This window comes from Electrophorus electricus, chromosome 4, assembly GCF_013358815.1.
Source record: "Electrophorus electricus isolate fEleEle1 chromosome 4, fEleEle1.pri, whole genome shotgun sequence".
Classification (NCBI taxonomy): Eukaryota; Metazoa; Chordata; class Actinopteri; order Gymnotiformes; family Gymnotidae; genus Electrophorus; species Electrophorus electricus.
Genome location: NC_049538.1, coordinates 18,435,223 through 18,447,739, shown reverse-complemented (window position 1 = coordinate 18,447,739; position 12,517 = coordinate 18,435,223). Strand labels below are relative to the sequence as shown.

Below are 12,517 nucleotides of genomic sequence, written 5' to 3'. Positions count from 1 at the left end.
CTCATATTCTCAGCTACTGGCCAGAGTAGATGAAAGCCAGAAAGTCCGTTCAGTCAAAGACCATCTCACTAAAACTCTTCTGTTCGTGTGGCAGCCTGGCACAGTGTAAATGAGTGGCATCAATCTTATTAGGATTTAAAGCAACTTTGAATTTCCATTTTCTCCCAATATATGTGTAGAAAAGTCAGGGTTTTTTGACAAATGAGAGAGGACCTGGCTTTTTTTGTATATGAAATTGTCACAGTCCATCTTACCTCTGCTTGGCAGAGACATTTGCTTAATTAAAAACATATAAAATTAAGATGAGCAGGTCTTGGACCTGTGGCCTATTACAATTGGATTAAATACTGCTCCCAGATCAATATGTTTTATCTCCATTAGTTCCATCGCTCCTCTGTTCCTGGCCCTCATTTGATACTATAATCACATCCTATATAGGTCTACTGGAAGGCTTCCTACTAACAGAGCTGATAGTCATCTCTGGGAGCTGAGCGTGGAGGACAGGTTAAAGGAAGTGAGCATGGCATTTCAACTTCTGATAAGAAGACTAGTATAATAACAGTGGCTTCAACATTATTAACAGCCTCTCTGAGATGACTGAACCTTTTGGGAGTTGTTTTTGAGGGCATTTCAACTACAATGGTGGTAATTTAACCGGTGAGTTAAGTAATTATTTGCTAAATTAAAGTGAGAGTCTTTTTACACAACAATGCCACAGCACTCGTTCCTTCAAGAAAAGCAAAGAGCAGTAGAACCGGTTTCAGTTATGTGTGCAGATTGTCCAATGGAACATGGAACTTTTTTTAGCACTTATAATTTGTTGTTCTGTGCTATGCACTATATTTTAAGAGAGAATAATCTGCTACCCATTGCATGCTGATCTGACCAGGACACAAAGGTAAGACTTGTCGCTCCGACACATAGAGATCTGTTACAGCTTTTATGATGTAATACATACACTATAAGTATAATATATGTAATATAATTAGTGAGCACTTAGTAAAAATCAAAAACGTGAGTTAGACTGGAATAATTCTTAACTCTTTTAAAATGTGGTGACTTATTCTGAAACAATGAGGTTAAGAAGTAATGATAAAATGTGAACAGCATTCCTGAATACATTTGAATAGATTCTCTTACATCCCTGCCATCATTAATGTTTGTAATTGATAAATGAATTAATTACTTGTCTAATTAATTATTAGAGAAGTAAAATGTATTGACTCAGAAATCTATCTACTAAATGTATTTTTAAGTATTTCAGTCCTTCAAACTGCTAGCATAGAATGCCCAATGGTGCTCTATGGACAGAGCCGTGAGAAGGCTTATGACTTTAAACTCAGTACTGGCATGGTGAATTGGCCCCCTAAGGACTGCCATTGAAAGGCAAATTCTGCCTCTGTGTCCTATTTCCTTGAAATGTGTGACAAAGCACCTTGTTGGGAAGGAGGAGGTGACATGGTCCAGGAGTCTCACAGAAGCCTGTAAATACCTCCTGCCACCCACTGGTCCAACCAGTTTCCCTTCAACTTCACTGTAAAACACAAACACTTCCATGCTGATGACAGTGCTATATCTCTTCCATTCTTTGACACACAAGGCTGTGTCCACAGATGGAGCCTCTGTTGTCTTTACATTGCTGTTAAAAAAAATAGGAATACATTTGTGTTCTTCTCTGTTATGAAGTTTTGCACCTTCAGGAATGAGCCTAGTAATTATGCTCTTGATGACCTACCCCTTACCTTCACATCAAAAGACTCGCTGTGTGTCATAGGTCATACTCTCTATGACCTATAAACATTCTTCTGTTGACTAATGTAAAGCACTTCATGAGTACACCGCCCATCTAGCCAATCACCCATATATATATATATACATATATATAATTTTATTTTTTTTTTATTATTAGAGAGATAAAATGAGATAAAACGTGTTTTACATTTTTTTAAAAACCTGCTTATGTAATATTTTAAGGGGATGCCTCTTATCTGGGAATGATGCGAATGCCCTCGTGAAAACTCCGTAACTCAGGTGAGTAGAAGAAAATGTCTGCTATGCTGTGTGCATGCTTTGTTTTATAAGATGAAGTTGCGAGGGAGTGTTAAAGAAATTTAAATAGGAAGACTTGCTTCCGCGGACACACACACACACACACACACACACACACACACACACACACACACTCACTGCTCACAACACCCAAACTAATTCATATGAACAGTCTTTTAAACGCTAAATAAAAGAAACATTGGAGGGGACGTTTGTATCAAAAGAGGCAACAGTAAATTATGACACAGCTTATGTTTCAAATTGATGCTCATCACCTTCAACACCACTAAGCGTATATTTATTGCAGTTAATGTCACCATCATTTAAGTCATTTTAAATAAGTTTAAAAGTCCTAAATCAGACCAAAAAAAAGTTTCGGCGATTTCTCAATTAAATTATTAATTGTTATGCTAATGAACATTCAATCGCGGCAACGACTGGAGAGGAGGAGAGAGTGTGACGATGCGGTGAGAAAGCGAGACGCTCCTGCCCTCATATGTGACGTAAGGGTATGGGAGAACAGAGCGAACTTCCCGCTTGGGGAATGGCATTTGAAGACAGACTGTATTGGCAACGATGCGCTGATCAAAGTCTGCATATCGAGATTTCTGCGACGAAATCAATTTGAGGTTATAGGGAATTCTGTCATGCACAAACCTCCAGGTACTGCATTTTAAATAATGATGTTTCACAAAATGGCAAATAGGTTATTGCATGTAAATCTGTTAACTGAAAAACTGGAGTTTTCTGTGACTGAAAGACCTACGTGTGATTATAGATGGGTTACGGTGGCATGTGTGTTACTTGTTCTGTAAAAATTTTAATAATTTAACTTTTATATAAATGTTTCGTAGAAATTACAACGTCGACTCAAACGTCTGCAAGCATCAATGTAAATTCAAATGATCGCATTCCACTTTTGCGTTCGCCTAAGGCTAAATCGGATATACTTGTCTCTACTTGAAGACTCTCTGTATTCTGAGATTTATATTTGACATAGTTTGCTACTGACATACTTTTGACGATGCGGTTTAATTATACAATAGAATTTTGTTTTCCTATCAGAGTACATCTCATCAGGGAACAAGTGTATGCCTCACCCAGTTCCCTCGGTGGTTATTTGCTTGAATGTTGGGCACACACAACAGCCTGTGTGGCCCGTGACTGTGGAAAAAATATCCAGCAGGGATCACACAGAGGACGTCTTTAGAGCTACCTATAACAACGCGTAGAAAGACAGCAAGCTACATTTACCATGTCATGCTCAGTGTCGACGACTGACAGTGCTTGGACGTCAGATTCTATAAAGACATGCACTGCACTGGCTGCAACTGGGATTGTAAAAGGCTACTAATATACTTGACCTACAAATTCTACTTCCTTTCTAAAATTACTACATTCATTTTACTCATGAAAAACTGGTCAGTGTTATGCAACTGGTCAGTGATATGCAAACTGTCACAGTGCATGACACTACTTTAGCAAAAAGAAAATACAAAAACCACACCATCAGATGTTTAGTGATCACCTCCAATCAGTGATGAACACGGTCTCTCTAACCAGACTGAAGAATCTGAGGCTCTCCTAAAATCATCATATTTCAGCTCACTGACACATTTACTTTGAATTTTAACGACAGACTTTCAGACCAAGAGCACTTATTTTGCATTGTTTTACTCTGTCTCGGATACTGAAACAGCATTATTTTTTCAGTGTCTAGCGCTGATCTGAAGAAAATCCTTTATCTTTCAGCCAAGTATTGTTCATTCAAACAAGAAACTTCCAGTGTTGAGTAGGCGTGGTAAGGGAGGGTGGGTGCGAAGTAATTAAATCTGCATGTGTTGAGAGTAGTCATGGTGTGGGATTCTGGGATTCCTAGTTCTCTTGTTAAAGATCAGGGTGGGAGATCTTTGAAAAGCTGGACAGATCTTCCATGCTAATCCAGGGCTGGTGGTTTCAAGCCCAGAGAGGAAATGCTGCCTGTGAGAAAATGATTAGGCCCCTCTCGTGTGATTTGTAAGGCTTCCATGATATTTATTTTGGCCATACGTGGTCTTTATATTGGAGCCTAAAAGCTCTTAAGGCTCTGTATATTCCACAACCTCATTCATGAGTAAAAAACTTGGGAAATTTCACATGCTAGGTCTGTCAAGGTCATCTTGACTTAGGTAAATAACAAAAACAAACAAACAATAAAAAGTTAATTTACAGGAGGAGAAAAGGAGGCTTCTTCTGCATGACTCCTCATTATTCACTTTATTAGAACGAATCTTACCCACGTGTCTAGAAAAGGAAAGGGAGTGTGGCTGTTGAAATAATGATGGCACTTTCTCCAGATATTTCACTCTTCTCAACCCTGACCACACACTTGGCTGTTGCTTTTCCCCGCCTGCCTCTCCCACCACCAGATAACAGGATGGCCGGGAAGCCATTCCGGGCTACATTCATCTGGAGCAGCATCATCACCAACCTCCAGTCGCAGGTCGAGGTCAAGAGGCGGCGCCATAACCTCAAGTCCTACCCCGACTGCTTCCTGGGCTCCGAGGCCGTGGACGTGGTGCTGGCCCACATTATCCAGAGCAAGTTTTGCGGCGATGAGGACGTGCCTCGCCCCAAAGCAGTGCGTCTCTGCCAGGCACTCATGGATTCGCGGGTCTTCGAAGCTGTGGACACGAAGGTGTTCGGGAAAGAGAAGAGGCAGGCCAAATTCGAGGACAGCAGCTGCAGCCTGTACAGGTTCCTCAACATGCCCAGTCCTACCAAAAATACAATGGAGAGTGGGTGCAGCTCACATTGGAGTAGTAAACCTTCCAAAAGGTACTTGTTTTTAACTGCAACTGCAGGTGAAAACAGGCACAATCCATGAAAACTGTTTATTAACCTTTTATTATCTGTTTATTGACCGCGATTGCTAAGGAACTTTGCTGTAATGATATCGCACATGGCTGCAAAATGTAAATGAGCTCTCTAACAAGTTACAGTTACTGACATTCCTGTTAACTGTTCTGTGGGTGTTTTGATGAGTCATGCATAGCACTCAACACATGAAGTAATGCATACCAAGATCCAGCCATACTAGGCATACCAAGATGTCACATCAAGTGTTTTTTACATGTATTTTTTACACATTGCAGTGAACCAATAGAATTGCAATACAAGATTTTGTTCATAACATAAAGACCTGCTGGGTAACTTGCTAACTACCTGCTAATATTTTTAATTATTTCTGAACAACAAATATGTCTTATGTCTTGTTCAAAAAATATTATTATGTTCTTATGATCAGTTGTAATGTAAGAGACATTACAACTTAGAACCAGAATGTAAATGTCATAAATGGGAAAATGAAAGAAGCACCTGATTTTCAAATATTGCATATGTTTTGTAGCTTTAAACAGGGGTTGCATTAGCTATCAAAAATATCCTTTGACGAGCAAACCGGTTGTTTTTTGCAGATAGGCATGGAAGCATGAAACAGTGTTGTATATAATTAACTTTTGTCCAAGCACAGGTTGTTCAGTATAGTTTTAGCATAGCAGTTTTTTCCCTCTGGATTCTAAAATAATTGGCTGAGTTTGTAATAATGTGGTAATCATTTACAAAAGTCCAGTGCCAGAGATGACCCAGTTCCACCTGTGAAATATTCTGATTAGATTCTAGTCTAATCCATTTTTTTCTTCTACTTAGTGAAGAAGAACAGGAATATTCAAACATCTCACCAGTGAAAACGGATAAATCCCTGGAGGACGTTTTAGGGAACCTAAACTCTAATACAACCATCACACCCCAGCTGATGAATCTGGGCCTATCACAGGAGTGTAAGTCAAACTGAACAAGCAAAGTAAACATTTTGGAGTGCTAGAGATATGATTCAGAGAAGTCCTAAGAGAAGTACAGATTTATAACCCATCTCCTCTCGCTCTCAGTGGTAGATGAGGTCTGGCAGCAGCAGACAACACTGAGACTGCTGCAGCTGATTGAGCTTCCCTTGCTAGAAAGCCTTCTAGAAGGCAAGGAAAGCCCCCGTCCTCCTCTCCATGGCATGGACAGTGATCCAGACCTCCTCTACACCAGCAACTATGTGGACCGAGAGATACTCAAAGCATTCAGTGAAGCTCAGTATGTGGCCTTCTATTTTGACTTCTAGTTGTTCTTCTTTTTTCTCTCCATCTTTAAACACAAACGTACTCAAAGCAGGTGCATATTAGAAAATCTTTCTGGATTCAAACTGTCCAGAGAGAATTGTGAACTGTACATTGTGCCAGTCTGATATCTTCTACTTACTGTTACGTCCTGTATTTTCCTACCTCACCCATAAAAAACAATAAATCTAGAATTCTGGCCTCAGTATCATTTCAGTGAATTAGGCATGTTTAGTGGAGTCAGCAGGAAAATCTAGAATACAAAACATATCACTCAGCACAGCACTGAGATATTGTGCCCAGACAAATGGAGCTTGTTCACTATATAACCAACTCCGTTTGAAGTCCTCAGCCCTTGGGTTCGTGCTTCCTACAACCACATGGCCTGCAGTTGGAATCTCGAGAGCGAGACCAAATATCTCTTTGTTCCTCTTTGTCTGCTTCTCTCCTGCATTTTTCTGTCTCCTTTGTTGTATTCATCTCTTGTTCTTGCGCCTTTTCACTTGCTCTCTCTCTCTCTCTCTCTCTCTCTCTCTCTCTCTCTCTCTCTCTCTCTCTCTCTCTCTCTCTCTCTCTCTCTCTCAGGGCTGATGACTGGCTGTCAGCAGCTGTGGACTGCCTGGAGTTCCTGCCTGATCAGCTGGTGGTGGAGGTCAGCCGCGGGCTGGCTCGGTGTGCAGAGGACACGTCCCAGTACAAGCAGCTCCTGTATGACATCCTTGTCCAGCACTACGGCAAGACGGAGCACCCTCCGCTGCTCAGCAACCACATCTTCGACATCCACAGTGGCATCTCGGAGTTGCTTGGTAAGACAGGGGAGAGAGGTCTAAATCAGAATCTGTGAGGGGGAAAAACCCTAGAAAAAACTCTATTTTGTGCTTTGAAATGGAAAAAAATCCACTTCAGTGAGGTTATTTTATTGTGGTGCTTCTGGTAAAATTAATTGAGCTAAACACTTTGTGTAGTCATAGTCAATTTCATTCATTGGAGTGGTTGAATGAGAGCTGTTTTATGAGGCTGTAGACTTCGTTTCTTTACCCCAACAGTGTGAACAAAGCTGTAGACCTTTAATGCTAAGACAACAGAGGCCATTCCGTTTGTGATCTCAATACATCCCACAGTGTTCCTGAGCCTTGTGTGTGTGTGTGTGTGTGTGTGTGTGTGTGTGCGTAGTTAACGGGAAGCAGGAGCAGGCCCTAGAGGCCTTGCAGCTGTGTCTCAAGCTCCAGGATTCACGGAGCAGAGAGGAGCTCCGCAGACTTCTTCGCTTCATGGCTCTCGCGAGCCGCCCACACAAGCTCAAACTACACAAAGAGGTAGGAAAGAGGACACAACTGCTGCTTTAACTCATACTGGGCTCCAGTAGGTCCTCCTAAATCCCATTTACTTGATTAAACCTAAAATTATTATTGTTGCTGTTATTATTATTGTTATCATTATTATTAGTTGCATGTATATGTATACACTTTCTGTTTAGTCTAAAAAGTATTGTATGAATTTGCAGGGAAGAGCACAGCATGGTTTAGTCCAATATTAGTCTACATTCAGAATATTTTCTTGTCAGAAGAATTATGTCAGATTTATACCCAGCCAGATAATATTACTTGACAATTACCCCCGGGAGCTGTATTATGTAATAAGGTATGTTTGTACAGTGATATAACTGGGTCACATTTGCAAAACCACTAGTCATTGGAGAATTAGTCACAATTGCAGCTATAGTATGAAAAAGCTGATTATGATTTACAAGAAAGTTCACACAGGGTCTTTTGCAGTACACTGATGCCTTGTATGTGATGACCAAACTCAGTTTTAATGTATACTGTGAGGCACTGTTGTCTTTGAGACTGCCAGCTACACCTACTGCTAAGCAACAGTTCTTGGAAAGGAAAAAATGTGCTTGTCAACATGAATATTCGCACTCAGCTTTCTATCATCTATCATCAGTATAATGGTCTGTGTTTGCGAGCTAAAAAAAAAAAGAAAAACTGGCCAAACATTAGGATGGAAACTACACAAGGAGCAGCAGACATGAAACTTTAAAATATACCACCCAAATGGCATTTTAGATCTTTTATGGAAATACTTGCATATTTACTGTCTCATGGTGGTGATTTGTTCGGCAGATAGAGAACAGGATGGCAGTGAAGCGAGCGTTCTCTAGTGCTATTGTGTACAGTGCCAAACTAGCCAAGGGAAAGGTGGATCTTCTGGTGCTCTTCATGATGGACAATCACTTGGACCTTTTCAAGGTGAGTAGCACCATGCTCCTAATGAAGGCCAGTGTATGCTGACTGGAGATGTGAACATACTAGCAGCTAGTTTAGGTTTCTTTTGGTGATACCCAGATCCATCCAGCTATTTTCCCCATGTTTCAGACTCCTACTTGGGGTGTTTGGTCTTGCCTGGGTGCACACTTGAGAAATTTATCTAGATTTAACAAAGGTTCATAAGATCATAAATGCACAAAGTATTTTCACCATCTAGGACGACTAGTCTTGCAAATTAATTTCCTACACAGGGTCTTTTTCGTGATGCTTGATAAAACTGAATGTCTATTTAGTGCCGGCATAAACAAAATTTGATGTGCTATATAAATTCCAGCTGTGTCAAATGTATATTACATAGTTATCCAGCTTCCTGCAGCTGGCTTGCTCTGGCCAGTTATTTATTAACACAAAATACTAAATGTCAACCATGCCATAAACAATGATGAACAAAAAGCAGAAAGGTATTTCACAATTAATTTTTATATGGTCCTGCCACAATAAATAGTATAAAAATGTATGCTTAATATTTATCTACATAGTCAAAATTTTTCTCCTGCATTTATACATATAGTAGAATGAATAGGAACTATGTAATTCAAACATTACACAAGGTGTGAATTATGGGTTATATACTTCGCTCGCTTAATACCATAGATTGAAGGTGTGTAACTATGGATTGGCACACTATTTTTAGACATTTGAGAAATTTGGAGACTCACCTGAAAATACAAGTACACAAAACCCTTTTGTGGACTTTGGGACACTGCGGTTTGCAGAAGATGTAAACTCCTTCACAGCATTTAATCAGGTCATTTTCCGTTTATGAATTAAACACTTGTGTGTTTTCTCCAGATTCCTGTATCATTGCACAAACTTGTTGGAGACAAACTGGCCAGCATTATCAAGGGGAAAGATCCAGATGTCATTGTAGGTAGGTACAATCTTGTCAAGGTTTCCTTGGGAGAGCTGCACCAGTGAACAGGTTGGCTAAACAAACCCCTGCCAAACCCATTCTGGAAAAGCACTGTTATGGCTTCCATGGACGTAAATCTAAGAGGTTGGCCATTGTCAATGGTTTCTTCTCACTTCTGCTTCCTGGTTTGAATATTGTACACTGATTGGAACATATAATTCAACAGAACATACTGATAGGTCTCGCTACAAAATGGCCAGAAACATGGTTTTCTATTAGTGAAACAAGCCATGTGATTGTGAAACAATCTTCTACCTCTCTATTAGGAAAACATGTTAGGAAACATGCATGTTTCTGGTCTGATACAAACCATTAAGTAATACATAAAATGTATTCCTGTTATCTCATTATCGGTTTTATTTTTCAATTTTACATAATTCTGCAGTTGATCTTAAGTCACAGTTTGGAAGATGGTTAACCACAAAATTGAACAAATGTTTAAGATAGAGATTGTATACCATTAAGAGTTAAAAATCATGTTAAAACCAATCAAGTAAATAAACAAAACAGGAAGGTCAGTGATCATGTTAGAACAGGCATGTACGTTATTTCTGGATCTTGTTAATGCTCCGTCTGCTGCTTGTTCCAGTCCGTGGGCAATGGATTGAGACAGCTGATGATAATGTTAAATGAATATGCAACATGTAAAAACATGAGTCAGCATTTTGGCATGGTATATTTTGAGAGAAGGTCTAAGTGAGTGTCCTAGAGATGTAAAAAAAAAAAAAAAGGAAAAAAAAAAAAGAAAAAAAAAAAAGAATCATGGTTTCTATTTGATTTAAATTGTGTGATTTATGATATGATTTAAAAGTTAAGAACTGAGCTTCACTTGGAGCCAGATCTCTTGCGTTTCCTAATCCCTTAACCTTCAGTCTGCAGTAGAGTCTAAGACAGGAGAAAACAGTTAGACAGCAGAATACTGTTCCAACACACCTTTTATGATGACCTTTTATAGTTATTTGTGAATGGGTCAGGCACATGAATGTTGTCCTCCTATTATCATAACCAAGCTATCATTGTGTCGCCTGTTAAGCAGGATACGCTTCCTGTGTCAGTCCTTTAAGAAGAGAAGTAACAGCAGATTTCTTCCTTTCCTTAGGCACAACTTACTGCAGACGCCTCACAGGAAGCGCATATGTGGAGACCATCCAGAAAACCACTAAAGAGGAGCTATGGTCTTTACTCAGGACTATTCAAGAGAACTCCAGACTCTCTGTGAAAGAAAAGAGACGTCTGCTCGGACAATTCTACAAAGGCCATCCTGAAATATTTGTGCAATATTTTGGAAACCAAATAGCCAGTGCTTATTTGTAAAAGGTTGCTGAAAACTGTTTCACAAGATGTACAAAGTGTCATATAAATTCTGTAAAAAAAAACAAACTGTAAATGTTGTATATACATGTAAATGTAATTTACTTTTTTGTGTTAGCCTGTGCTAACAGAAAGGTCAAAGCATGAAAACATGCAGCATTTTAAATGCGTCTTAAAATGTGATGTAAAAATGGTGTCTACATTACAGTGTTTTTACACAAACACCTTTCTTATTATTAAATTGTATGATATATTGGTTTGTCAAATTAATGAACCCTCAATAAATTAGCACCCTATATTAGAATAGTTCTCTTGCATATCTATGTCCTCTGCTTAAGCCATTTGATTTAATGTATATTCACCTTCCTTTCCTGTACCACCTGTGCATCTGATGGGCATGAAAGTCTTTCAGCAATCTTAGCCATTTCCTTTCTTAATTCAATAGCCAGTCAGGAGTTTCACCTCAAGCACAGAAAACCTTTAAATCCCAAGTGTTTTCCAGGGAACCTCAAGGCAGAAACATATGAAAAATGCAGTAAGACTTTAATAATAGTGCCAGGGGTGAAGCTTCAACTGCTACAGTCCATGTACTAAATTTGCTCTGTTACACCTGAATGAAGTTTGCAAAACATCTCTAGAACCATGAAAACATGAAATCCAAGTAGCTAGCCCAGACATTACATCACAAAAGATCCCCACAGAAACTCCAGCAAGTAGAGCAATGGCAGAAGAGCATGAAATGCACATGGCCCATCTATTCCAGCCAGGCAGAAAGCCATCTGCCAGTTTTGAAAGGGTCAGAAGTTCTGCGTATCCTGCCAGAGATGAACGTATCCTTTGTCGGGTTGCAACTGAGATGGAGCTTGGAATGTGAATATTGGAATATTAGAATTGCCTGAATCAACTGTCTTGTGTTCTCTTTTATAAATAAGGCATCACATTGAAAAATACCAATGTTTTCAGTATGCTTAACAACTGTGAGCCAGTTCATTACAGCAATACGTACAATACTGGAAGTATTTAGCATCTTATGCACATCAGAAACAAATACAAAACCTTATATGGTCAGAAGATTAAAAGGTACAAGTGCACAACCTAAATACATTTTTGTACAACCCCCTCCAAAAACTTAGTAATGAACTTGTTGAAGAAATCACTTCCAAAATGGGTCAGGCCACACAATATCCAGAAGATTCACTTCAACATATTAACACAGATCATATTAACACAGTAATCTGATTCCGTGCAAGAATTGAACATTTTAGGCATAAAGTGGCCTAAAAACAGATGGTGCCAATTGTTCCTAGGGCTTTTTAGGATATGTGAGCAAAATGTGGAACTTTGGACCCTACATGCTGCAAGGTGTAATCCATGTAACTCATCTGAAGGATACTGCTAGCTACTTACCTAAAGAAGCAGTTAAGACAGATAGAAATACTTTTTTTTTACTCGTGTAAAAAGGAAAAATAAAGCGCAGGTTTTTGAAATGGTTGGCGACAAAGTGTCAGGATTTCAAACTAAATCTCATTAAGCTTTATATTAAGATGACAGATGTCCATAAAACATGGACCATAAATGCGATCGACTCGCAAACGAGTCCAGCAGAGGCCTGCACAAAGACAAACCAGTGCAGTAGTCAGTTAGCATGTTAGCTTCATGTGTCCTAGACACCATTTTCATTCATGTCCAGAGCTCCATTTTTAAGAGTATTTAGCAACGCATTCAGTTACTGCATACAATAAAATACACTTTATGTTGAGAAAGTAGCTGCT

At 39.3% G+C, this 12,517-nt stretch overlaps 1 protein-coding gene across 3 annotated transcripts; it reads left to right on the top strand.

Moving 5' to 3' along the window:
• The first annotated feature begins 536 nt into the window (after positions 1-536).
• depdc7a (DEP domain containing 7, paralog a) lies at positions 537-11,645 on the top strand. Of its 3 annotated transcripts, none has more exons than XM_027032774.2 (10): positions 537-657; positions 1,975-2,031; positions 4,458-4,866; positions 5,737-5,867; positions 5,976-6,168; positions 6,777-6,997; positions 7,365-7,507; positions 8,318-8,443; positions 9,314-9,392; positions 10,534-11,645. In XM_027032774.2, exons 3-10 carry the CDS (start codon positions 4,466-4,468, stop codon positions 10,746-10,748), a joined length of 1,509 nt encoding a protein of 502 aa, XP_026888575.2. In that variant the 5' UTR covers positions 537-657; positions 1,975-2,031; positions 4,458-4,465; the 3' UTR covers positions 10,749-11,645. The 3 variants fall into 3 exon arrangements, with proteins under 3 accessions (XP_026888575.2, XP_026888574.2, XP_026888573.2); XM_027032773.2 differs by lacking the exon at positions 537-657 and adding an exon at positions 737-898; XM_027032772.2 differs by lacking the exons at positions 537-657; positions 1,975-2,031 and adding an exon at positions 2,569-2,712.
• Positions 11,646-12,517: the final 872 nt, after the last annotated feature.

Coding starts and splice junctions, on each gene's coding strand:
- depdc7a (XM_027032772.2), top strand. Junction 6,998..7,364: donor TGGCATCTCGGAGTTGCTTG/GTAAGACAGGGG, acceptor GTGTGTGCGTAG/TTAACGGGAAGCAGGAGCAG. Junction 9,393..10,533: donor AGATCCAGATGTCATTGTAG/GTAGGTACAATC, acceptor TCCTTTCCTTAG/GCACAACTTACTGCAGACGC.